We start from the raw sequence: 27,732 nt of genomic DNA, 5'->3' as shown, positions 1-27,732 counted from the left end.
GAGTGGAAGCGATATGTGCTCTCCCAAAGACAAAAAAAAAAAAAACAGACTCAGATGACACAGATGAAAATAAGAATTGTCAAAAAAAAAAAAAAAAAAAAAAGGAAACTTGACATCATGGGTGTATTAACAGAAAGACTTTGGTTTCTGACGTTTGTGAAATGATCCCGTTACAGTGTTTGAGCCACACTGTAACATTTCTCAGTTAATAAAACACCTAACATCAGTGTCAGGTTTCTTTTTTTGACACTTCTTATTTTCTCCAGTGTCAAGTGTCTTTCTCGTTAAAGTATATAGACGTATGGTTATCAAATGGGTATGCGTAAAACTTAATTTGCCACACAGAGTTCATGCTAATGCAAATTTATTCGATATTTCCCATGTGTCCGCCCAAAGTCCCCTAGCAGAAGACCTCTGCCTGCGAGATGTAATGACAATATCGGTGCAAGATGTAGGTTGCTGTCGTGCATTTATGAACAGACAGGTGTTTATTTGCTGGAATATGAAAATCTCCCGGGCTGCTCCTAGTGGAAAGCCGCTACATGAAATCAGGCAATCGTGGTAGTTTTTAGGTTAAGTCAAACTAACCTTTAGGGGGGAAAAAAAATAAAGTTAATCACCAGTAAGCCATGTTATAAAAGGTCTTATTTATTAATTTACTACACAGCATATTTGTTAATAAAACATCTGCGAAAAAAATAAAATAAAACTCACTCTCTAGATCCTGTGTTATAAGGGAATGCGACCAAGATCGTTTTAAAGCACATAAGCGTCACCCGGCCTCTCGTTGCATAGACCGCTCCACCATTTCTTCCCATCTGACACCGATGTCAGCTTAACCAGCACGTACGAAGCACTTCAGTGACCCCATTTAATTTTCTATCCTCTTGGGTTCCCGTACCCGTGGCCCTCTCCTTTCTTTCCTGATTCCGCTTTGGAAATGGAGGGTAAAGAGCATGACTGACTGCACCGATTGACCCGCAGTCTTTTGGAGTATGTTTGAGTTTCGGTTTTTGTTGCCACCCTGCGACGTTAAAAAACAGCTGTGATGCAGAGTGACGAGAGTTTAAAGGGGCATCTCGAACCTGTGGAGGCCATGATGCTACATATTTGTGTTCCTCTGCAGCGCGTCTCGCATAGACACGTGGACATGCCAACGAAAAAACGTTTTCACCTTGTTTCGCTATTTACAAGTTGAATTCAGAAAGATAAATATTCTTCTTCAAAAAAAGAAAAGAAAAGAAAAGAACACACCATAGCTTGTTTTATTCGTCTAAATTGGTCCATCGAGTGAATGAGGAAGAGAGAAAGAGGATGTGAACTGTCTATTCTCTGGTGCACATCAAATTAACAAAGTGCCATAATCCCGAAAAAAGTAATCCCTCAAGTAATCGCTATAATTCAGCGTTCTTTTGGAGTTCATTTGAATGTCAGTGTTAATTTCCATAATCAATATTTCTTTAAAAAAAAAAAAAAAAAGAGAAAGAAAAGCGATAAAAACGTTACAGAAGGTGTCTATTTTTCTAATCATGGTCAGAGCAGGATAGGAGGGGCGGACTTGATTAAACACACCGGTCTTATCAGAGTGTCACTCTGCGGCCATATCGACAGAAACACTTGCAAACAGCATCGGGGGCTGCGCTGCCCGGTGGTGGAGCCGCAGTGGAGGAAATGGGGATAATCTGACACCAAGTGTGTACATGAAACCACCTTCGTACGCCGAGCGAGAGAGCGCGAGTGAGAGAAATGAGGTTACCCCACATACCCGCATAATTTCATCCACTATCACTGCCGGCGAGCCTTTATCTAATTAATATTCTTCAAAATGAAAGCGCTCTCGCCTTGCAAAGTGAGACTGATGTTGCCATTTACTCTTTAATTGAAACGGAATCGTGTGCCACTGGAAAATAATCTTTCACTATTAGTCAAAAACTATATGTGTAAGAAACGGGAGGAGTTCTCACCTCGGCTACACAAACACATTAATATTCACTTTATTTTAAGTGGAAAGAAAAGGTGTCAAATCCTTTTTTTTATTATTATTATTATTATCATCAGGGAAGTTCGAGTGACATACCGGACGATTGAGGAAAACTTATTTTGAAAGGACTCCACCAAACCTTCTGTAAAATCAAACAGAAAAGCAGATGTGTCGCTTTTTGTGGTGTGTTGACTATTAGGATGTCTGAGGATCGACAGGGTTTGATAAAAAATAATATTAATATTAATAAGATTCACACACTTTGTGTCCATTGTTGCTAGAATATTTCAGTCAGCTACGAAGTTATTCAAAGGACAGTTTTGATGTTTTAAGTCCACTACGGTTCCAAAAGAAAATCCCAGAAATCCACTTGTTCTCCTTGAAAATATCAACCGTCTTTTCCCCCAGAAGGTGCCTTTCCTTGAAAAGAGTTCCACTTGTGTACAGTCAGCCTTCGAAACTTCACCCTCAGCTGAACACACTCATTCCAGTTCTCCCGTCCGCCATTTTGGGTCATGGTCGTGACTAAGCGCGGTGTCTTGGAGGGGGGAAGGAGACCGCAGCGCCTGTCAAGTGGCGTACTTGAGCTTAGACGTCTGTGAATTACACGACAGACCGGTAAGAGAGGGGATCCCTGTGGTCGTTGCAGTGCCTTGGCTCTCCACAAACATCGGGTCAAGGCAAGCAACTTTGGCAGCGAAGAAAGCGTGGATACAGTGGAGCACGGCGAAGAGATTGGAGAACTCCAGCTCCTGCAACACATACACCGGGGAAAAAAAAAAATCAATACTGAAGTCATACGCAAGTAATGTGGTTATCCTAACCTTGTTGCTCTGAAATCTATGTTGACTAACATTTTCCTTGGCGTACAGCATCACAAATCTCTGTAAGTTCGTTACCTTGGCTTCGATAGCTTTAGAGTCTTGGTTCTGGAATAAAAATTTGATCTTGCTCTTCCCGTCATCGGATGATCCTTTCAGCTGGGAGAACTTGTATCTCCAGAGGACTGCCTGTACAGGACGAGGGCACAAACGTTGATCTTAGCTTTAAACTTTTCAACAGCTGAATATAAATATCTTCGTCTGTTTCACTTTGGCAGTCTTCTCATGCTGCATATTAAAAGTTAGACTCAGCAAATAAGAAATAAGGCAGATACAAAAACTGGAAGGAGGTAAAGTCTGATGTGGTTGAGCGTTAGGAGACAAATCAAAGGCACTCTGATGTCAAATAAATGATTAAGCACCTTAATTACAGCTGTAATAAAGCCTTTATTGTGAAAAAGAACTCACAATAAAAAGAAATATTGTAATACAGACTTAAAGCATTTACTATAAAAAGCCTTAATTACAGCCGTTACTCACTAATTAGGTGAATAATGAATGCCAAATGATAACAAATCTGAACTGCAGCTGTAATAAAGCCTTTATTATGAAAAAGAACTCACAATAAAAGCAATATTGTAATACAGACTTAATAAAGCATTTACTATAAAAAAGCCTTAATTACAGCTGTTACTCACTAATTATGCGAATAATGAATGCCAAATGATAACAAATCTTAATTGCAGCTGTAATAAAGCCTTTATTATGAAAAAGAACTTACACTAAAGGCCATATTGTAATACAGACTTTATTAAAGCCACAATAAAGCATGTCCTATAAAAAGCATTAATTACAGCTGTTACTAATTATGTGAATAATGACTGCCAGGATAACATCTTAATTGCAGCTGTAATAAAGCCTTTATTATAAAAACACACAATAAAAGCCTTAATGTAATAAAGACTTCATTACAGCTATAATGAAAGCTGTACTACAAAAAGGCTTAATTACAGCTGTAATAAAGACTTTTAAAGCCATAATAAAGCATTTACTATAAAAAGCCTCAGTCACTAACTGATTATGTGAATAAGGAATGTTGAATAAATGATAAGAAAAACAAAAAAAACACATCAGACTTCACCTGCTCAGAGTTTGTGTTTTAATTAAATGTTATGTATTTCTCTAGTAATCGAGTAGTTCCTGTTGTGACATTACCGGTAAACAGCTGGCCACCACACACCGCTGAGTGCATTATTACTGTACTCAGCATTAACTAGTGCCTGTAATTATCACTGTAACACCGGCGCGATGAAAGGTGTCACAAGCAGGAACGTTAAATATCATAAAAACTTTGCTGTGCGGAACGGCCCTTCAGAGCGCCGCAGTAATTCATGACTCGTTATGAAAGAGTTTCAGCATGTATCAGCGAGAGTGCCGCCACTTTGCAATTGCTTTCACAAAACATTCGACTTGGCTCGCCTTTACGAGGATGGGTGGGTGGGCGGCTGGGTGGCGGGGTGTGTGTGTGGGGGGGTGGGTTGGCATATCCTCATCCCCTTCATGTCAATCACTCTCACAAGCACTTAATATCATATCTGTGTGTGGGGAGGCAGGGCCTGCACGCGGCCGCTTCAGAGCCTGGGAGGGGGAGGGGAAGGGGGACTCTGTGTCTGCCTGAAATCTAACATTGTTTTTGAAACTTGCCAAGAGCAACTTTAAATTATTGAGTAATCCCGCCATGTGTATTGTTTGTGATTGCAGTTTACATATGGATTGTGTTTTTTGGACTCGTTTCCGTAAACAATACACTGGCAGCGCTGTCACAGTCCTTGGGGGACATTGTTGCTTCACATCGCAGGAATTAGGGCCAAAATTCGCAGAGAACAATATGACAGTGCTTGTGTCCTGTTCATCCACATAATGTGCACCAGTGGAGTAGTCTGCTCGGCTCTCGCACTTGGGGAAAGGCCAAAATGAACTGCAGGCAGGAGTGAGAGGTTTGAGCTGGAGGGAACTAACCGTCAAAACAAATGTGCTCATACTCTCAAAATGCACACAGTGCAGAATAAGTTAGGAGCACCGAAAAGGAAAAAAAAGGAAAGAATGCTGAAGCATCATGGTTAGTTTCATCAGACTATCTACAATAGCCTACGCTTTCTCCTATATGAACTTCTCCCCTGAAAGAATCTCTTCTCTGTGTTTATTGACTTAAAGAAATGTCCTCCACTTACCTTTGAGGCAGCATCAAAGCACACAAAGCCCATGCTGAAGTCAATGGTGAGTCCCATGAGGTGGCTCTCCATAATGCAGGCATACGTTTTGCACTGTAGAATAGGAGAGCGAGACGTTACCCACCAGAGATACACACACACACACACACACACACACACACACACACAAAGGCCTCTTTCGCTCTGCTGAACACGTCGCATGAGCAAAATCAATCTTTGTGCTACAACAACTGGACTGGAACCGCGTGGCAGATTAAAGTCATGTTTTAATTGAGCTTACTTATGTCTAAAGTTCCATTTTGTTCACTAGATCCCACAGCTTCACTCTGAAGCACATTGTTCCTCTGTAACATATGCCTCTCACGTATTAGATTAAATACATAATTTAAGCTTTAAATGGTTGCTATGTCTGGTCGCAAGATCTTCCATTTCATTAGTACCTTTATTTAGTCGCTGTAAGGTGTACATATTTGAGTTATTTTCATATTCTCATGCTGTTATTTTATATTTTATATTTAAATCAAGGCCACACAGTATCCAAGGTAACAATGCAGCGATAAAAGCCAATCGCAACAGGAACAAGTCAAACCGGGCTTTTCCCTCCAGGTGAGAGTGTGGCTGTTAGATGAAAACCTGTAAATGACAGTGACTGTACTGACATCCACACTGACTACCTGTGTGTACTGATCCACGTGTATCAGTCGTGTCTCTGTGTGATTTGTAACACAAGTCTCTGATCCTTGTCAAGGTTAGACTGCTCGATAACCATTAACCCCTCAGTTAATGGTTGTCCCGAATCCTGAATCCTGTCTGTTTGTCCCGAAAATTAGAATAAACCCGAGTTTTGATTAGATATTGCCTAATAAAATATTAAATACTGATCGCTACGACACATTATTTGCTGTTGCCCACAGACCGACACTGCTATGTCTGTACCCCACATGAATTATGAATAAATGAATAAAATAAAATGAATTCTCTAATGTAACAGATAATGATTTAACACACTCTGACGTACAACACAGTCAGTGTGTTTCTTTTTCCTGATGACAGACCGTTAACTTCATGTTCATGAACAAAATAATAAATTTAGGCCCTGAGTTTTGACTTTCATGTGTTTTACTGTCACTGCTTGTTGACAGCGAAGGTAATGTACGGAGGCCACGCCCACCACGGCTACCTGACCACGCCCACCGCAGCTCCCACGCCCTGGATTTCACCCATCCTCATCTGGCCACCCTAACTGTAAACGTCCTATGATTTCGGTTTTCTTTTATACTGAATAGTTGCAGATTATAAGCGATAAACAAATCATTACTGGATCGGACGTCGGAGCTGTCTGTGTCTCTTCGTTGGCATCAACTGGCGAACCGTCAGCTGTCAGCCAACATCAAAATAACGCAGAGACTGTCACCACCATCAGCCATTTAAAAGAGAGTCCACATGGATGTTATAAACTGTGTCTATATAGAGAAGAGAACACTGACCCCCGTAACACGTCCACCTGGAATGAAATGTGCTCTATAAATATAGTTTTGCTGGCTTGCTTACTAAAAGCATCACAGCTCCCCTCACATCATGCTCTGTTCAGGTGCAGACCTGTATTCTCTCCACTTCCAGGAAAGTAGCCATCTGAAAAGCCTTTTCCCAGATCAGCAACTCGCACTCCAGCTCCACGCTGAAGAACATGTCCTCCCCGCTCTCCGTCTGGACGCTGAAGCAGTGCTTCCTCTTGTCTAGAAGGTCATTATCCTAAGATAACACAGGGAGGCTGCCATGCTGATCAAGTACAGATGAGCGGAGGGACTTGACGATAAGACAAAGCGACAGCAATGTAGTTTGGTGTAGCACCGGGCACCTTAAGGAGTTTTACTCTGAGTTCAGAGTGAGCCTGAAGACTGTAGCTTCAGCTGCCTCGTATTTGCATGCTTTTATGTCCTCAGCACTTGTATCATTCTGCATATACATGTACACAACCAGGCAGTGTTTTACTCTGACTACCACAGCTTTCCTAAAGTCAAACGGCAGTGTAAAAGGCACTGCAAAGTCAACAAACTTGATTTGTCTGAATCTGTGTGAGTAACATTTGCCATAGAGGACTTCTAGATAACAAACAGCAGTTCAATTCACTCCTCAATTTTTTATCAAATTCAGAATGACCTGGAACCTGGAAAGAGTAAAGAATGCAATCAGAGCTTTGACGTCTCTGTGGGACTGCAGAGGAATGCATAAAAATATGAGTTCTTCAAACAGTTTCTATCTTATTATGTTCTCTAAAAGACACCCGGAGTGAGATTTTCTCCCCTGAACTTTAAAGGGATGCCTCAGGCACAAAATGGCTGCCTTACCTTTAAAACCTTGCACATAATCTCATACACAGTAAAGCTTTTCTCAGCTCTGGTCCAGTCCCATGTTGTCACCTGCAAAAATATTATTTTGCGGTTTAATACATTTGGTAAATATTTTACTGAACAGCAAACTGTGATTCCAATGGGAAATGCAACGGCTCCTATACAATCAGGATGTCAGCGTAGCACTTTCTAATGAGTCAGGAACTGCCGAGCGCCGTGGGACACGCTCGTTTTGTGCTAAAGCTCCTGATAAATAAAGTTGACCTGACTTGACTTGTTAAACACATCTCCACAAAGCAAAGTCTCCTCCGCTCCCATCCATTTACATTTGCGGCCGACACAATCAAGTCGCACTTATCAATCAATCATTTCCCATCTCTATTTCGGCAGCATCGATAGCTTCTCCCTCTTGTCACAATCACTTAAACGGCTGGCAAAATGTAAACACAGATTTAATTATCATCATCGATCAAGGGGGAGATCAATGCAGCGCCACTGGGTTTGTGCGAGACACATCAATTTGCAAGCTGGGAAACATTGTGCCCATCAACGGTATGGTAACATCACTTTTGTGAGAAGCCCCTGTAGGGCAGGAGCTTGTCAAGTCAAACACAAAACCTGTGCGGATAAAGGTGGATGATGGATAAAATAAAAAATGAAACAAATAAAAGATGAATTTCAAACGTACAGGAGGCGCTGAGAACTTGAAGAGTGAAGAACCCCTCAAAGCGAGGAACTTTGGTGAATACATTCGGTCCTGAACGGAGTCCTGCTCCTTCTCGTCTACCCAGCCCATGTAGATAATCTGTCAAACAGTAAAAGGGAGAGATTGACACAAATGTAAGACAGATGTGGCATGTAATGGAAAAAAGGTTACAGGCAAAACGTAGAGAGTTAATTGCCGTATGAAAAGGAGGCCGAACTGAGAGGGAGATGAAGAGAGAGAACGCGCCGGGTGCCCACTACTGATGTTCTGAAATGATGGTGGGCATGAAGTATATCAGACTATCACTACTTATTACAGTCAGAGCAACTGCCTGCTCAGTAAAATGTTTGCTTGCTCTTCTGTGTAGACATTTTGATGGATGACAAAACCAGTGAGTGAAAGATTCAGGACAGGCAAAAGCTTCTGATGCGGTTTAATTGCTAAAATGAAATGTCAAGCGAGTCCGCGCTTTTGTCAAAGAGGCACAAAAGTAACTGCTGAATTCATATTTAAAAAAAAAAAAAAAAAAAAACAAATTCGCTGGCCGTGTCTGGCCTGAAAGAGGACATCGCTCGTTAACTGGGCGAAGACACTTAAGTTGCTTTTCTGAACATTTCTCGGCGGATTGACTTTCATGATGCAAACACTCGCGCTCTTTTGCAATAGTTGCAAGATGCAGCCGTGTCCTTTCTTTGACTGACTGACCTGCTGTGATTGACTTGTCTGGTTTAAGGAACATGTTCATGAAAAGATTTTTTTTTTTTTTTTTTTTTTTATCTCAAACTCTAATCAAAGCACACAGCTAAAGGCATGGCATGACGTCCGGTTGAAAATGGAAAAACAAAAGAAGCGGCAGGAGCTCAGCTACTGCTTGAAATAGTGTCTTACCTGCTGGTTAACTGGAAAATTTCGGTTTATTTTCTTCACCTGTTAAATTGAACGAGAACATCAATAGCACATTAAGCGATACAACTCCACCAGATCAGACACCGACTGCAGGCACAGTTTAGACTTCAGGCCCATTAGGACACACAATCAGCCTGTCGATCCTTGTAAAGACAAATAAACTTTGACACACACTTCCCATGCCAACGTGTTTGTGTTTCCCCACTGAACTAAAGGAATACTCTTAGAACTTCTTCATTTATTCAATGTATGCAAATTGCAAAATGGGATAGACAGAGTAATTTCCACAAGGACCCGAGGCTCTTCCTAAAAAATCCATTTCTCTCTGTGGTAATAAAAGCGGGGAAACTACTGAGTGAGCAGTGAGGCTTTAAATTAAAACACTCTGCTCAGATCACAGGTATCAGTGGCTCCTAATCCACACCGCACTATCAATATAACTCCCTTTCTCGGGGAACAGGACACCAAATTAGGCCCACCAAGCCAGCTCCTGTCTTCCTACAGAGGCGAGAACAATTCACAGCTCCTTATTTTGAAATGTCACTGAAGTGTGGGCCCAGGGAGGAAACAAGATGCTTTTCAGCGGAGCAGCTGAAAATGAAATAGCCTGGCTGCTGACAGAGACGTGAGGTGGACTGGGAGCATCACTGGACAGCAGACAGTGGGCTTTGTACAGATTCAGCTGTAGGTTGTTATGAGTGGAGTGGAGACACTGAGTCTACATACATAAAAATACTGGATTTCATGAGCCTGCTCTTCTGTTTAATAGGTATAAATCACACCAATCCATAAATCAGCAACATCTCAGACGTTTAGGCAGTCAGACTATCTGCTTTCAGAGATTGTTCTTTCTTTAGAAAGATGGATAACCTGGATTCAGCGAGGTTGGAGGCTCATTCACACATCGCATGAAATGCCACAGCCACCGCGAGGGATAACCTCTCGATTGTTCACGCCGTACTGGCAATGAGTCATCAGCGTTATGCTTAGTGTGTCCCTCACTTTGTCCACTCCAATTAGCCGGCGCTCCATTATCCCCGGAGACTCTCACACACAGCCCTCGCATGCACGGCCGCCCCAATGGCCAGATTATAATTACTACTCCCGGTTCCTAACCACTGGTTGCCCTATGCCACATTTGTGTCATGTGGTAAGCCGACACAAGCCACTGTCGATTTCATCTTTGCAGAGAGTAACTTAACAACCGGCTAGAACTAGCTTTCTTTAGCTTCCTCCCTGTACATGTACTGATAAACTCAGGAGGTACAGCAGGGCCAGGCGATCAAATATCACAATATCTTTGACTGAACACCTACATACTGTGATAATGTCAGGATACTGGTGTTTTCATAAGATACTTTCACTCAAAACGTTTCATAAAAATTGATTAAAGAGTCTAGTAGGTTAAGAAAATTAAAGTCAGGAGAAGACAACAGTTGCCATATCAAGACAATATCTGAAATCCCTGCTGTGTCATTTAGTGACACATCATCACATCGCTACAATACTGATATATTGCCCAGCCTTAATTCACTGCAAAAGGAAGACAAAACGCCTCCATGAGCCCGTAAATGTGGCTAAACGTGCCTGTTTTCTTGAGTTTGACTGCACGGGCCACCAAACAAGACAAAGCCTTTTGTTTGAGCGCGACTCAGCTGGAAAGCAGAAAAACATTAACTTGTGCCCCGCAAACTCTGCTGGAGCTTTGAAATGTGTTCACAGAGAGGGGCTGAATGCACAATTGGTATCTGTTTTGAGTTCTGTCTTTGCCTGGCGCCTCTTGGAATCATTATTACATAATATATTACAATGAATTATGGATAATAAAAAGTGCATGGGTTTAGCTTGAGGGAGTTAGGTGTAGTACAGAGTGAGTGCCAATAACATCCCTGTGACCTCGGGCTCTTTGAAATAAGCGTGTGCTTTAACTCAGACATTAGTATGTGTGGACTTACTGATGTAACGTCTGCAAAGGTATTGGATCTGGAAACTGAAATTCTATTATACTAACATCCAATTGAGTAATTAATTAGTTTAGATGAGGGACGACAAGAGGCAGTCTAACCGAAGAGCAGCCGTGTCTCATACTTACATTGTGCTTGGTGAGACTGGATATGTTGCTTGCTATTGCTTGAAGCCAGTCCAAGCAGTCCTCGGCTGTGGGGCACTGGATCACCCCGCTGCAAACCCCGTCCACGGCTATGACTTGGAACGCATTTTTCCTAGAAGGACAAGCACCAGCAAAACATCAGGATTTACTGTTTTGTTTTGTTTTTTTATGTGGTAAAAAAGGCATTTCTCGATATGGATGGGGGGGAGCAAAAAAATATATATATCACCTATTTCTGTTTATTCAAGTTGGAAAAAAATGCTGCTTAGAATGCAACAGATGGTGTGAATCGAGCCTATAGTGCTAGGGATTAAAGACTGAGAGAAAAAAAAAAAACTTCTTGCTGCACCGGCACTCTTTCAATCAAAAGTCTTGAAGGACATGAAATCAAAAGCAGTGAAGGACATGAGTGAGACATGAGCTCTGACGGATGCAAACTGTGCCATGGAAAAGTTAAGAGCTGTGGTGATAGGACCAGCATGCAAGCCTGTATTACCCATATAAGGTTAAGATTACTCAGAGAAAAAAAAAAAAAAAAAAAAAAAAAAAACTTTTTTTTGTTTGTTTTGCTGGTTGGTTTCTATCTTTAGGCCTACAATTAATGTTATAAAGTCAATTTAACTGACATGTTGTTCATGATAATTATGTTTGTGTAAGTATGATTTAGATGTTTTCCATTCCCAGGTGTTTTTAAATAAAGATACTAGAGTCACATAATATTGCCATATGACAATAATTATAGAATCGCAATACATATCGAATTGGGAATCATATTTGTGGGGTGGTCCCTGCTGATTCCCATCCCGATGTCTCAATAATACTAAGCTCACTGTTAAACGTTCACACAGCCAGTACAATAGCCCTCTATGTGGACCAAACTGTGAACGTGGATGTTTTTTTTTTCATCGCTTTGACACAAAACACACTCAGTGACCCAGTTTTCAAAAATCCACAATTTCATTTTTTGCCACTCAAAACTGCAGCGACTGCTCATGCATCTCCTGCCCATTTTGCTCCTGTGTGCATACTCCTTTAAAAAAAAAAAAAAAAAAGTGGTAAAATCAAGTTCAGTAACACTGAAATGAAAGGAGATGCGGTGATTATAGAGACAAATGGTGAGAAACTGTTGATTGAAGTTATCTAAAATGAGTCGGCCCACGCCATCAGATGTGCCTCTTGTGCCTGGATATTTCGGCAGAAGACTGATAGCGACGGATCGGGCATGCAAAGAGACTCTCTCCCCAGAGTGCTGTGACAGAGTACAGAAGGTGTGATGCTAATGAAGACATATGGCCAGATGAAGAAGTCTGTGTTGACTAAATCCTAAATTTCCTCTGGGATCAGTAAAGTATCCATCTACCTGTCTGTCTCAAACCTGCAGAACTTGAGAAGAACTTTTTTTTTTTATAGAAATTGTAAAATACATCGGTTTTAATCTTAGAGTCCTGAATTTTTTTTTTCATTCCTGTCAATGGAGCAAAAATAAACTAGGCTCCCTTGACAGCAGCATCTCTACTGTACTCCACTCGATAAAGTGTTTTGCAGTGGAACGCTTGTAAAAAAATAAAGATATAATCCATACGCTTGCTATCAACCAAAGAATAGTAATTTGTGAGCTGTGTAAAGAGCAGAGCCCGGAGTGATTTCCTACTTCAACGGGTGACATAAAATGGTGCGTCTGCTGTTGTGCGAGCTGCTGTTAGTCTTTTTAAGGTCACTGTGTTACTGACAAAGTGCTCTTGTTGGCAGAAAACCGGCGCTTGTGATTTTGGGGTTTGATTCTGAGACGTGCATTGCGGTGCGTTTGGGTCGTTTCGGTGCATTTAGTGACACTGAATTAACTTCGCTGCCACGCTTCGAGTTTGGTGCAGAGCTGAATGAAGAGTTTTGGAAAAAAGTGAACTTTTTGTTCAAATGTTTGCGAGCCATTGGGAAAACAAAGAAAAAAAAACTGTTGGGGTGTTTTGTAAGATTCTTAATCCGTTCTTTTGTTTTCGTTTTGGCATCGTCTTTGGTGACAGGCGCTGTTTTCGGCGGTGTTTTTTTGCTCTCCGCTTGCCAGAGATCACTCGTCAGTCAAACGGGGCGGCTGTCGTTTTCCATTGGATTCGGCGCTCTTTTCTCGTGTCTGTTGTTGTTGGCTATATCGCAGTTCGTGCCACCTCACAGGCTGTAATTAATGGTGATTAGTTACCTGTTCCCCCTCGATTTAATCCAAACAAATCACCGCTGCTGCCTCTGGTAATGTAAAACCCATCACTTCCTGTGCACCAGAGGATTTTTCATGCCGCTGTGCCAAAACCGGTTTCACCCAGGACATTATTATGGAGGAAATGTGCATAATGAATGACAAGCGGAGGAATGTATACCCTTGTGTCTTGTTGAATCAGTGGATGGATGTGGTTTGAGAAATTGAGACTACAAACAAAGACAACCTGCACAGACTACCAAGACAAGACAGGTTACTTTTGGTGGGCGACTTTCAATCTGCGAAACATCCTTTTTTAAAACTTTATTTTACTGTTTTGAAAAGAGAGCGAGGGCAAAACAATCTGCCATAATGAAATACTATTATTTTCCTTCTTGGCTTGAAATGAAGGTCGGGACACAATGCCAGCAAAACTATATTTTTAGGAGAAACAAATTTTGTTACAATGAGAGACAGTTACCCAGCACCAGGTGTTTAAAGTAAAAGCTTCCCTCAACTAGGCACAGACTGAATTACCACTGCGTTATTTAAAACTGTCCATAGAGAGAAGCAAAATTTATCGGATATGTTCAATATGATAATTTCACTAATTACTTTACGCATTAACATTATTTAGCATAGTGAATGCACATAACTTAAATTAAAATGCAAACTAGCTGACCGGTTTGTCTGGTATTCACAGCCCATTTTTACATTCTCAGACTCTTACATAATTCAGTCTGACTTTACCAGCAGAGCTGTTTCAGATTATTAGATTATTTTAAACAAGAGGGTGATCCAGGCAAATATCAGGAAATGTGAGAACAAGGAGAGAAATATTGTATTATAATGGATAATTCATTAAGAAATCAAACATGTTTCAACCAATGTAGGCCTTCCTCAGGGCTTTAGAAATGAAAATAGTTTACAAATGCATGTGTTTGAAGTTTGTACTCGGTTTTCCCCATTTCCAAGAGCACCGTCTTTTTTTGATCAGATGCAGCAACCAGCCGTCTTTTTTCTGGTTGCACTATTTTGTTTTGATAAAGTATACGGTTTAGTAAGTAACTGCAACATAAGTGATCTTAGCCCTGAAGAGCCACAGTGGAAACCCAGCGAGCGCAGAGGCCACCGACCCTTCATTGGAAGTGACAGCGCTGAAAAATAGACCCACCCACATTTTGACAAACCCAAGTCCCCGGCTCACCTGCAGACGTCAGAGCCCGGGACGTGCTGCGACAGGCGGGAGTGAAGCAGAGGAATAAGGCGAAGGTCCACCCATCTCTTCTCCCAGCGCAGCCCCGGGGACGTGGGCCAGGACGAGCAGGACAGCGTGTCCTGCAGAGGTGTACAAGACGCGATTTAGAGGGACTCATCGTTACTCAACTCACACATTTCAAAGGGCTGACACGTCGAGAGCCGAGTCCTGTTGCTACAGATGCTGAGGCAGGGGAGAGAGCAGAGCTGCAGAGGAAGCTGATTCACCCGAACTCAATAGATAAAGATAGAGCGTCCCGATTACCAGCGAGCGGTGACAGTTGCAGGGAAACAACTTCTTGGCATCGGGAGCGCTGCCGCATATTTACAGGAGTACATTTGCAGAATCAGTGAGACGGTGGAGAGCCGCCTAATGAAAGCAGAGCCTACCGTGTTGTTAGGATGGTAGTTCAAGTGCAGGCCGCTATCACACAGAGGAGACGAGGTGCCACTGCTCTGGTCACTGGGGATACCTGCAAAACAAACAAAACCATCAAAAACAAAACCCCACTAAAATCATCGAAACTCAAACTCCTCCACAAATCTATTCCAAGGTCGGTGACTGCAGTGAATTTCTGTCATCAATTAACCAAAGTGTGTTACAATCCTGATTTGAATTCAGTCGACTGGTTAGATGACCAGTAATCCTGGCCTAAATATGGACATGACAGGCTTTTGTAAAAGCTTTTATGTCTGATGAAGGGAAGATGCCCTCACATAATCGACAGTCTCACAATATGCAGTGTCTATTTTTATTTACTTATCTGTTTTTTTTTCTTTTCAGTTTAGCATCTATCTAGCACCGTCTGTGCATGATTTTCTCTGCTTTTCTGCCATCAGCCAATTACCAGCTTTGTTTAGTGCTCGACAAGACAGCGAAGTCCGACGATGTGCAACGCCGCCGAAATTAGATTTCCTCATTTCTCTCGGTGTGGATGTGCGGGGGGCCAAATTAGACGATAACTTCCATCATAGAAACTTAAGGTTAATAACTGTGCATGTGGTAACTGTGAAATAAACGTGAAGCCCGTGTGCTCCTCCAGTACAAGAGTTAGTGCTTGAGGTTTCTTACACGTGCAATCCTCGCAAAGAGGCAATTTAAGAAAAGCCGGAGTCTTCTTCAGGAACGAGACGGTAAGTGTCACTTCTTCGCCGGCATTTCTCAAAACCTGGACCTGAAATGTCAAAAAAAAAAAAAAAGAAGAAGAAGAAGAAGGAGAAGAAAAGAGAAAACACGTTAATATTTGCGGCTTCAAGCAGCAAGGTTCTCTGCCGATTGTTTGCTGTGATGTATCGGATGAGGCATGGTGTGTCAGTTCCTCGCTAAGAATGGAAAGCCCAGATAAGGGATTTAACAGACTCGGAGTTATGCTCCTTACACATTTTGGAGCAGTTACATTTTAAAAGGGGATAAAACAGAAAAATTGGTTTTACATGTCCAAATGATAAAAATCAGGCAGTGGGACAAGATAAGCTGCTGCAGTGTAAGGAAATAGGAGATATGAGATGACAGCTTACCACTTCCTCGTGGCGATAGCTTCTAACGTTTATTCCATTTATCTAGGAACAACAGCAATGGGGTTACTCAAAGTAATACTGGTGACATCGCGCCGGAGTTACGAACTCACAATGATGATTAATGAGGCATGCACAATAACCGGTGTGGTATCTGCACGAAAAACTGTAAACAACAGAGCGACAGCCCCGGTAGCCATGGATACGTCTATAGTAAGCTCATAAATGATTCCTCTCAGACTGCGCCTCTCAGTCTTTGCCTGAGTGAGCTTTTTTTTTTCTTTTTTTTTTTTGCCTTTTTCTGCTATACATATGCAACAAAAACACAACCTGGAATTTGACATTTACCTATTAGAGCCGCCGTTTTTTTTTTTTTTTTTCCTCCAACAGTCTTTTGTTGGGATGTGGCAGATGAAATATTAAAGACATGCATCACTTTGCGGAGCGGGGGTGAGCATTTAAAGTGCCTTTTCGGTACTTTTGATCGGTTTACCTGAAGGATGCCGTCTCCGATGAACAGGAGCCCGGAAAGTTCAGCTGGAAAGAGAAAATCACTTTGGCCCAAGAAAGGAAAAACAACAACCCCATGCACTGGGTAAAAATGGTAGGAGTGGCGAGAGCTGTTTTGCAAAAATGAGTTTACCTTTTTGTTCTTTTGATATTTTTGATATCACAACTGGAATTTTATGCTCTGCTCCACCCTAGGCAACAAATTAAATTGAGTTATTGGGGAATCAGAGACACAGAGAGAAATAAAGATACTGGAGAGCAACTGTTTTCACCAGATCCTCAAGCTATGGCTATTATTGCAGTCTGACTTAAAAAATAATCAATCACGTGGCATGACAGCAAATTAAAGAAAGAGAAAGAAGAAAATGGGAGAGGCAGGCCAATCAGCTGAGATCTAAATTACCTTGATGCTCAGACCAAACCCTCCGATCGTCTGCCTTCTGATTGTCACTGTCCTCTCCTGTAAGAGATGCAGTTTGGAGGTAATGAGTTCAGAGAGATGCTGGGACGTATTAAAATGATCCATGGCATCACTTAAAATGAGCTGTGTTGCTGCACATATCTTTAGGCATCAAATGGCCTATAAAATGACTGTTCAATCTGACTTCTTGCATTGCGTTTGCACCAAAACACGAGCCATTCGGAAGAGCTCTGTCAGGAAAAATTAAAAAGAATCAACATGTGGCACCTAACCATAGCCATCAGGAAGAAGAAACAGAAAAGTACTCGAGTTTCAGTCCTTATAATAAAAGTAAGATGAGATGACAGCTGGATCACAATACAAGTGGAAGCTGAAAATATATTTTTCCTCCTGGTATGCAACCAAGGACTTGATAACATGCCGCCATCATGTGAGCATATTCTTGCTCTTTTTTTAGTTAAGTGGCAGTCATGTTTCAGCAGACACAAAGGCCAAACCATTTATCCTGGTGAAGATTTTTTTTTCCCCTGGGAAATAGTGAATTATACCACAGGGGAGCCACCGGCAGAAACAGTCATATTTATTAACGTCAATAAAAAAAAAAAAAGGTAGCTGAGGAAATCAGAGCTTAATCGCTACATGTGTTATGTTCTGGTGACTGTAGCGCCATAATAACCCAGATTTAATTATGAGCTAAAGATCAAACCTGGGTACATTTGTCAGGCATGCGCTGACATTCAGTTCATCATCAATGTATTTGTATTGTCAGCTTCTTTTATGTGTTATCGATTTCAATATGTGCCTGTGCGTGTGTGTGTGTGATGTTTGGTGGTCAGTATTTATTAGACAGACTTACGCTGGAATAAAAAGGCTCTCCCGACACGCAGATGACATCTTGCTCCTGAATGGTCAGAATGTCTTTTGCCAAGTGTAGTCGAATATTGAACGGCTCCTCATTACCTTCTTGCAACAAATAAATCCCAGTCTTTGTCTGCGGGTAATCAAAAAGATAAAAATCATTCATCATTCCTGCCACAGCTAAATTAACTAGCCATGAAATGAAATGTCACCGAGGAAAATACTTGTTGAACATGGAAATTACGAGAGAACTTCGGTGATGCTTGTTATTCTACCGTTTTTTCTTCCCTTTTTGGCTTCTTGATTTGCCGAGGCTGAAATAAATATTCCAGCTGACCACTCTGCTACACACACATTCTGACAAAAAGTGTTAGAAATTGACTGATTTATGGATTCGAATCAAGAGCGGGCTAATTAGCTCTCAAACAAGCAGTTATCTGGTATCGTGGTTGAGATTTGCGCCCTAGGTGTACTTCATATTTATCAGGGTGTGAGAAACTCTGAGAAAAAAAAAAAAAAGGATTAGGGGCTATGAATTGCTCAAATTATATCACCTCATTTATTCAAAGTGTACTGCTGATGATGATGACAAATTAGGAACCTGTGAAATTAAGTGATTGAGATCAAGTACACTCTATATTTGAATTTCCCAGCATCGAGCAAACTGTGAGGAATGTGAGAGCCCTCCCTCACTCTCTCACACACGCACACACACACCACCTCATGATCCATTTTAAACATGCTAATCCGCACAAATTTGCATTCTGCGTAGCCTTTCCCTCCCTGGCTAATTGGAATGCCTGTCCTGTCCTTGACTTAGAAAGGTCTAAATAAAAGAAGCACCTTCACCTGACAAGATTACTAATAGAAAAATGCGCCAGTGTCAGCATCCTTGACACATGGGATACATTAGTCATCAGTTAACAAGACAAGTTGCATGGTCGCTATTCTTGGAGGGAATATCTCAATTGCAGGTGGAACTCAAATCAAAGTCATTTCACCGAACATGCAATCGTTCACCCGCGGTGTGAAGGCTGTTATTCAGGTTAAGAAATGAGCCCTACGCCTGCAGCTGCACTGCGAGGAATGAAATAAGAGCGTCATTAATTCACATTATTTGCAGAAATGTATGTGCCTGTGAGTGTCGGTGCTTTTGTGGGAGGAATGGAGAGAGAGGAAGGAGAGTGTGTGCGCCAGCGTGAGAGTCATTAGCTAAGCAAAATCAGGGCAGTAGTGCCAGGGCTGAACATTGCTGGGTCAGACCGCGTCTCATGTGGCTGAGCATTGTTTGACCTGTTGTAGTGCCTGTACTGTACATAATTGGCCTTATCTCTGATCCATTTTATGTTTTACTATTACTCCCTCCTTCTTAATCCCCTCCACTATTATCTATCTACATCATCAGCTCCGATCAGATACCGAGTGCATGGCAATTTACACTGCCGACAGCGCCAGATATGCAACAAGGACATCTCTTTTCGAGCCGCATGCCTCCTCCAGATACCGGATCTCATTCAATGACACTTAATGTTGTCCGCAGGTTTTTTTTTTTTTTTTTTTTTTTTTTTTACACATCCCGACACTCGAAAGCGACGTGGCAATGTCATAGTCGTGGTGATAAATGAAATCTATTCAATCCTACCTCTTCATTTGAAGTCTTGAAATCCATGTGCTACAATGCAGTGAGGGAAACTGCCATGGGAATAAAAAAAAAAGGGATTGAGTTAGCTTGTGAAAGCAAGTACTTTGCAGTAACATGGTTCTGACAAGCACTGATTTAAAGCTAAGTGCCACTGTGAGCAGCACGCGTGTTTTCATTATGGTGTCATAGTCTTACAGCATCTTAGTGTAGGCACACAGACAAATATGATTTTTTCATTGCCTCGTCTAAATTCAACTGTATGCAAAAAAAAAAAAAAAAAAAAAAATCCACCACCGTGCAATCTCAGGAGAAAGAGCCAGAGACCAATAAGTGGTAATGAATAATTCATTAGCAAAGGTGAGAAACCTGGGTATCCTAATAAATGTTTCAATATAGAATCCATTGCTCCCAGAAATGAACCGTATTAACATATCTGATACCTGGTCAGGGAGCACATTAAAACTCACAGTCACACAGTTGGCAAAGCTGTGCAGGACAAACCATGGTGAGAAGTACAGCAGGGGTAGTCATATGGTTGGAGAACAGGAGGGGAAACTTGGATGAAAATGTGCCATATATTTTTAAATCATTTGACTTACACAAGTGCCAACAAGGAATATTATGTGAGAGGAGCTGCACATACGTAGCTAGCACACACCAGTTCCAGTTGCAATCAGACATGACTGCCACTTGAGTTTAAAAAAAAAAAAAAAAAAGGAAAAAATGAAGGGGATGTGGAACTAAAATGGCTCACACTTGAGTTACAGAATTTGTGCTGTGCTGGGAGAGGGAGTCAGACTTACCTCAGTAGAAAGCCCCCCAGCTCTTCGTTTAGAGAGGTCTAGCCATCTAGTCGTGAGCTGATCCCTGATCCGACCCGCAGCAGAGGATCTTCCCAGATCATGGCTGTCAGATTGGGGGAGCAGCGCTGTCAACTCTCCCGGCTGTCTGGAGCGGCTGCAACGGGCTGGGGCAGGATTATTCCCGATGGAGCTGACGCTGAAGAGCAGAATGAGGCTATCCTGTAGCTTTTTACTCCTGACAGGCTCTGATCGGCGGCTGTGCTGCCGCAGTTTGAAGATGTGGCTGAAGGTATTATCCCAATCCTAAATTTGGTTAAAGGCTGGGGTCTATTAGCAGGAGAGGAGCTGCTGAGATCCTGCAAGAGCTGAAAAACAAACATGCAACATGTAAGTTTTACAGCATTCCCGTGTTTTATCAAAATAAAATCAAAGTGTAAAGACAGAACAGAGTATTGCATATAATGTACTGATACTGGTATGACTCAAAAGATGTATCCTGCGGGTGCAACCAAACAGTCGTATGTGTGATGTCAACATAACTACGTGGGATGTTGACTCAATCCAAAGATTCATTTTGCAAATAAGAAACCTGCTACAGAAAGTGGCTGAAAAGTGAACTCAGAATGTGTGATTTTCACCGCTCCCCCTGTGATGAAGGATCCTCTCAAATACCTCAGCTATCAGAACCTGTGGATCATTGGGTATGAATGCCAAAAGGCAATTAACTGATATTCTTCCATTTTCTTGCATTTTGTACGCCAAGTGCAAATGATGCTTCCAAAGTGTTTGTTGTGTTCCAATAGAACACCCTTGAGAAACTCTCCTCGTTAGTATGCGCTGTTGGCTCAATGCCACCTTTTTGCCGAGCCGCAGTGGCATGTGTTGCCACTGTGATCATTGTTCTAGCGGATTAAAAACTTATATGCATTTGAAGAAAAATTTCATGCATAAATCATTGACTTCTGATTATACTGTAAGAGTAGCCTTAATGAAATTTGCAAATGTATTTGCCTAAGCACTGGGGAGACGTTCCATCTGGAACCAGGGCAAGGAACCAGGGCAAGAGATTCACAATATCTATAGAGCACAAGAACAAAATGAAATGTTAATAACCTCCAAACTTTTATGTAAATTAAAAACCTGGATTTCTATTTGCTTGATCAATAGGAGTCATAAATAGGAGGAATTAAGTGATAATATGTGCTCCCGTCAATGCAAATAACATCTTCTCTTATACCAGTCGTGTAAAATACATCTAATAGATGTTCGGACTTGGGAATTTAAATTGACTTTTTGAATTTAATTTGACACAGAGAATCACATTTTTCATCTTAATCATTTTTTCCACCCACCTCTGCAGTCTATGCTTACAGCTACCACTGTCTGAGACAAGCCACCTCTCCCTGATGGATGTAAGAGTATGCCTAATCTTGACATCATTATTTAAAAATGCATGTCTACATGTGGTCAGCTGAAAAATATGTCTGCGGCTCGAAGCGGAGCACTTTGTCCTAGCAAGTGCCCTCACGTACACCCTGACGAAACGCACGTGAACAGCTCCCGGTTCTGTGAGGAGCTTGGAGATAAACTGGGATGAACCTTTTGTGCCATTTAGGTTGAGTCAGCACAACTCCGCTATGCCATCAGATCTTTTCACAGCAAGGAAATCGCCAAAACAGAGGGTTTTTTTCCCCTTCAAATAACGCTCTTGTCTTTGACACAGTGGCAGAGAAGTGAAAGAGAGTAGCAGTTAGATTGCCTGCATGATGTGTAGATTGTGATGGTGACATCTTCATCTCTGCTGGGGACAGCTGTGGCCCATACAGGATGATGGATGGCCATTTTTCTTAGCAGGTGGAGCAGCTGTCTGCAGAATGTGCTGCAGCAAGTGTAGTTCCACTACTTTAAAATTTAGATGGGTTTCATTTGAGTTACATTTGTTCTGTGACCTGGAACATATGGCACCGTGCAGTGTAGCTTTTAATTTGACAAGTGACGATAGTTGATATTAATAATGTTATTTAAATATCCCTGCCTTCTGAAAAGATTCCTGTTCAGTAGGAACTCCATTACACTGACAGGATTTTATAGGATCTGCCAAATGCATGCGTGAAAATATAATGAACTCTAAAATGTTGTTGTTGAGAGCTGACAACCTCTTCTATTGTTCCAGTTTATTCTACTCCTACTCCTCGTCACACAGTTTCATTTTGGAAAAAGTGTTTACCGTAGTGTGATGCGCAGGTTCCTATGCACCTGACAGTTTGTAGGACAGACTAATACATGCAACACTTGATCTTCACACTGCTTTGGATGGGCTCATCTCAGGAAACAACTGTTTGCACAGCACTGTATTTACTGAGCACATTTATCCAGCAAGGCGTAAATTGTGCTCCCCTAAAAGTGCTATTCTAGCGAGTGATCATTCTGGCAAGACTCAAAAATATCATCTAATGCTCTGCATCCTTTTAAAGCATTTGTCAAATATTCCATATAAGCCTTTCATTACCTCTTAGTCAATACCTGAGGACCAGCAGCAGCCAGAGCTGCTCTCCATGCCAGATGCTCATGAATGATAGGCACGGAAGTAAATTAGTGACTGACACATTTATAGACCGAGCCCCTGACCTTCCTGATTTTGATGTATGTTTTCTGGCAGCAGAGTGCCACCAGATATCAGGTGGGTGCCAGCTTAAATCTGGGAGAATCATTTCACAAACTGGTCCTTTATTATATCACTGGATATCGAGGAACAGAGGTGTAAGAATCATATTGTAGTGATACACTATAGTTACAGGGCCGTGAAGATTCATTTAGAGGTCAAATGACCCTACAGCGCTTTTTGCTTCTACTGACAGGATCCTTAATAGGAATTCACTGATATTTGTTTCCTTATATGATGCATTGGTGTAAATGAATTGGAAAAGAGAAGCATATTATCGTACATAAATCTCTTAATTAGCTTGAATCAACAGACACACGGTCATTACCTTGAATCACAATAGTCATTCTGCTAATTGCTTTCTACAGCAGAACATAACAAAGTGCAACTGTACGGGAAAATATGTCAGTTTTGCAGTGCAATCAACTAGGCTTAAAGAGCCTTATTTAAGAAGACTTTGGGGGCCTTGAAATGACACCACGCTGTGCATGGGATACATGAAAAGCCTGAAAAAACCCTGCATATTGCTGGAAGCGCAGGCTAGATTGAAATGAAGCTACCCAGTCAGGGGACCCAATCTGTTCGAAGACTAAATATAAAAGTAGAGAAATGTGTGAAAATGAAATGCTAGGGCAAACTATTTATGAAGTCAAACTGCTTGACACAAAACAAATTAGCCTGGAATCTAAGAGATATATAGTGAATTACCAAAATGATGGCCTTAAAACTACTAGACATTATTGGAGATTAAAGCTTGTATGGACACTAATCATGGCAAATTCTGGGGTGGAAAAAATGCACCTGTTTGAAAACTGCCTACCAATCAGCATCGCTTTAAGCTTTACAGATTCTGCTGCAGTACTGACAAGTTAACAAGAGCGTTTTTTTTTTTTTTTCTCTAAGTAAACAAACACAATGATGGTCAAGCAATTTGTTTTGCCATCATAAGCAAAACTGAAAACTGGGTTAATTACCACTGGGAACTATTTGCAATGCAGAGATTGTATGAATTGCAAATAGTCCAAGGAAACGCAATAATGCAATTTGTACAAGTGAATAGGACTGTCGTGCCATCAAGGTTGAGCAAAAAGCAATGGGCTGCTGCTGTAGTTGGCTGTCAAGGCAGCAGTGCTTAACGAATAAACAGACTATCCACATTAATCAAATGTGACCTAAAATTGTCGTCCAGGCCTGGGCTACTTAAGAGACTGTACAGCATGCAGGAAACAGTGCCTGGCTTCAACTGAAACCCCACTAGTGGAGGTATATGATAATGTTTAAATGATGCATGAATCACTGTGTATCGTTTAGCCCTCAGTGTTGTGCTTTCGTCTGTCGGCAGTCACCTACGTGTGGCTTTCACTGCTTTGGTCTGTGTTGCAGTCCTGAACCTCTAAATCAGATGGGCTGGTATATGAGGGGCATATAAATGAGTGTCGTGTCTTCCCCGCCATGAGAGTTGGTGTGTATTCGCTTCATTAGCCGTCAGCCTCCACTAAGCCAGACGACTAATGGCTTTCTTTTTGCATGACAGGGACTTTGTGGCAAAACCCCCTGCTACTCTTTTACTTTCTTTTTTTTTTTTTGTTGCACTTTGAGCGAAATGTCTATTTTATTTTTGTGCCACTGCTGGTTCATCAAACAGCACCGAAAACATACGGCATCTCCTCAGCGAACTACCATTCAACATCTGGAACTGTTTGTGTGGATGGTCGAGTGTACCATCCCCTCTAAAAACCCCACCAGAAACATCAGGTATGATATAGTTTTCTCTCCACTGTCTGGCTCTGGGGCGAGACCGTAATGAAGATGTCTGTGGCCAGCCTTACAGTGACATACGGTAAGGTAGGCTCTCCCAGCTGCCCTTTAGATGGAACAGTAGCCGGATGAAAACGTTAGAGGAGAGCCTCTATTTCAGGGTGCCTAACTGTTTTCATTAAACATACGGAAAAGCTTTTGCAGCACACACGGAGCGTGAAACTGCACACCTTTGGCGAACATTATACAGTCTCCTTTCATTGCTTTTATGCCCACCATTGTCGACGAATAGCCCTATATCGCAAGGCACTTCCATCTATGGTCAAAATAGGTCACTGAATGAGGCACATGACACTGAAAAAAAATAATAATAATAAATAATAAAAAAATAAAAAAAACTGACTGATGCTTCAGCCTCACTCTGAACAGAGGGACTGAAACATTACAGTAACCTCTGAATATTCATTATAGCTCTATAGATCAAGCTGCTGGGAAGACACCCGGGAGTGAAACAGCACTTTGAACGTGTTAAAGTACATAATTGATGTCAACGTGTACATTCCCCTTTTTCGAAAGATGCCTTAAGATAATCTGTCCCAACTGTATATTTTAGAAGATTTATCCAGTCAGCATGTTTGAACTACCCAATGGGATTCACTTGGAGCAGAAGCAGGAGATAAGTAATTGCCCGAGTATGGAAGGTACAGTGGAGGAAGTGTGTATTGTTAGATAGTGTAAGAATACACATTGTTTCTTGTGATCATTACACAGGCAGAACTTCCTGACACTTTTCTTCACTGTTGTCTGCAATTTCAGCTGATCCCAGAGCACTGCCGGGAGTCAAAACGAGTCACGCCTGGTTCCCTCCCTGCTTGACATACTGACCAGACACAAATGACACATTTCACTCAGGCCTGATTTTCTGACAAAGGACCCGTGTCGCTTGGCCAAACTGCTCTTTGATTTAGAGCGTAGGCTGAACGGGGGAAGGGGCATGTGCTCGGGGCATAAAATCATCAATGACATGTCAACGTCTTTCATTCTGTGGGAAGTGAGACCTCCAGTACATCACACAGATTGCTCGTGACCTATGACCACTGAGTGGACCAGCTCAGCTCAATATTCTTTGCACAGTATGAGCACGGAGCTTGCTTGGCTGGAGCCCGCTGGAGAAACATACCTGAAATAATGATGATGATGATGATGATGAAAGAATGAAGAGATATTAGGCAAAGGCAGTCCTGATTTCTATTTCTCTCTGGGCAGGACGTTTTTAAACGCAGAGGGACTATTTCACCTTCAGCTCAAGATGAAAAGAAACATGCCACAACTGAGCCCCAGTTTATAGTTATAGGGGCAACATAAATTTTGTGAAGCCCTTGAGAATTCAGGACCTTTTCTGCGAGGCTTATAAAACACACAGGAACAGTGGGGCTGTGAAATACTCCTCAGGTTGCCATAGATGGACACTGCCTTAATGCTTATTTCAAGAAGCTGCAGAGAAGCAACATGACTGATCCAGCAGGGTATCAGCTGCCTGAGCCAGCTCCCTGACGTTTAACATTTCAAATGGCCCATGTATAAAGTATGTTTGTCGATTATTGGCAGTGCAGCCTCGGTCCACTTGGACGCTGCTGACTGTCACTATGGATGAAAAGAGGTCCACCACGACACTGGCTGGAGGAACTGCGGGTGCCTATATTCCAGCATTGAGGCATTGTAGATATTTCAGCAAGCCCAGATTCCATGCAAATCATACAATAATGAAACGCCCTTTCATCATGAGGCCCATCATAAGTGAACTGTTCCCCACAGTGCATTACACAAATGCGATTATTGCAGGTGGTAAGGCTTTAATAACCACTGGATCGTTGTAGGTTATTCCGGTACGTAAATCTTGATGCGCAGTATGGAGGCAAATTGCATTCCCCCCAAAAAAGTAAATCGTACATGTAGTAATGTGTCGTTCTCGCTAATATATGGCCATCATAATTAACCACCTACGTACGAACTGCACTGAAATGGGCAGCCCTGTGAAATATAAGAGCGATAAAGGGTCTGTGCAGCTTACCTGATTTTTCTAGTAACAGGTGGTGATGTGTTATTAAATCCCTTTGGACTCGAACATCGATCCCCTCATGAGATGGTTTCTTATTTAATTTATGCAGCGGTTGCTAAAACATCTCTGCAAAAAAATCACAATGTATCCCTTGTGGCAGCGTCGCCCACACGGCATCCTGGTCCACTACACTGTAGCAATGTGCAAAAACCGACAAACACTCCCGCACTTACATGCAAAACAAGATTTTCCCATATTTCCTTGGTGGCGACGATTTCAGGGGCTCCTCTCCGTCGACATCTCCGGCAGCGGCTCCAGTTTCACATCTCTCTTGCATCGTGCTGCCAAAATGACTGAAGCTGGAAATCACATGCGATTTGTTTCAACGCACGCGTCAATCGACTCAGTTATTCGTTTACCCAAGGCACCCGCGCAACTCTGTAGCCATAAATATTAGATGAATTTACTTTTTTAAGCCCATTGGAGACGTGTCATGCGTGGTATCCGCTCTAAACACACAATGATACATTTATCAAAGCTTTTTTTTTTTTTTTTTTTTTTTTTTTTTTGGGAGGCCAATTATATTTGCGTGCACTGCGGTCCTATGAATTCAGCCGGGAATCACACCCAGGTTTGCCAGCACACTCAATGGGGCAAATGTGACAAAAGAATACCGCATAATAAAAGTGAGAGGAGTTTATTTGCTCCTTGTTTCTCCCCAAAGTTGTGCACCAGGATCTGTGTTTGCTTTTTTTGCTTGGAGGTTCACTTTCCTTGGCTAAACGGTGTTAAAACACGAGTTAATGTTGGGTTTTTTTTTTGTTTCCCCCCCCGTCAGTACAGGATCTCATGAATCAGTTTGTGTAGTTAGCTGAACGGCAACACACTTGCAGATCCTCGACACGCTTGTGCAGATGCTCTCAGTGTATGGACAGCTCTCCCTGGGGCCCTTT

General features: G+C 41.9%; 1 protein-coding gene across 4 annotated transcripts; it reads right to left on the bottom strand.

The window, feature by feature from the left end:
• Window positions 1–627: 627 nt before the first annotated feature.
• sntg1 (syntrophin, gamma 1) lies at window positions 628–27,732 on the bottom strand. Of its 4 annotated transcripts, none has more exons than XM_030073925.1 (20): window positions 27,013–27,732; window positions 26,792–26,905; window positions 20,301–20,665; window positions 19,498–19,547; window positions 17,854–17,988; window positions 16,980–17,036; window positions 16,710–16,767; window positions 16,560–16,603; window positions 16,070–16,111; window positions 15,624–15,726; window positions 14,942–15,024; window positions 14,502–14,632; window positions 11,089–11,218; window positions 8,979–9,017; window positions 8,073–8,189; window positions 7,382–7,453; window positions 6,633–6,785; window positions 5,034–5,126; window positions 2,881–2,991; window positions 628–2,733 (listed from the first exon to the last, which is right to left on the bottom strand). In XM_030073925.1, exons 4-20 carry the CDS (start codon window positions 19,522–19,524, stop codon window positions 2,551–2,553), a joined length of 1,578 nt encoding a protein of 525 aa, XP_029929785.1. In that variant the 5' UTR covers window positions 19,525–19,547; window positions 20,301–20,665; window positions 26,792–26,905; window positions 27,013–27,732; the 3' UTR covers window positions 628–2,550. The 4 variants fall into 4 exon arrangements, with proteins under 4 accessions (XP_029929785.1, XP_029929787.1, XP_029929786.1 ...); XM_030073927.1 differs by lacking the exon at window positions 26,792–26,905 and adding an exon at window positions 20,097–20,186; XM_030073926.1 differs by lacking the exon at window positions 26,792–26,905 and adding an exon at window positions 19,938–19,983.

Source organism: Myripristis murdjan, chromosome 17, assembly GCF_902150065.1.
Source record: "Myripristis murdjan chromosome 17, fMyrMur1.1, whole genome shotgun sequence".
Taxonomy (NCBI): Eukaryota; Metazoa; Chordata; class Actinopteri; order Holocentriformes; family Holocentridae; genus Myripristis; species Myripristis murdjan.
Note: the sequence above shows the minus strand (reverse complement) of the source record. Positions and strands in the feature narration are given on the sequence as shown.

Coding starts and splice junctions, on each gene's coding strand:
- sntg1 (XM_030073925.1), bottom strand. CDS start 19,524: ATGGATTTCAAGACTTCAAATGAAGAG. Junction 16,112..16,559: donor TCGGAGACGGCATCCTTCAG/GTAAACCGATCA, acceptor TGTTGTTCCTAG/ATAAATGGAATAAACGTTAG. Junction 14,633..14,941: donor ACTACCATCCTAACAACACG/GTAGGCTCTGCT, acceptor ACACCTCTGCAG/GACACGCTGTCCTGCTCGTC.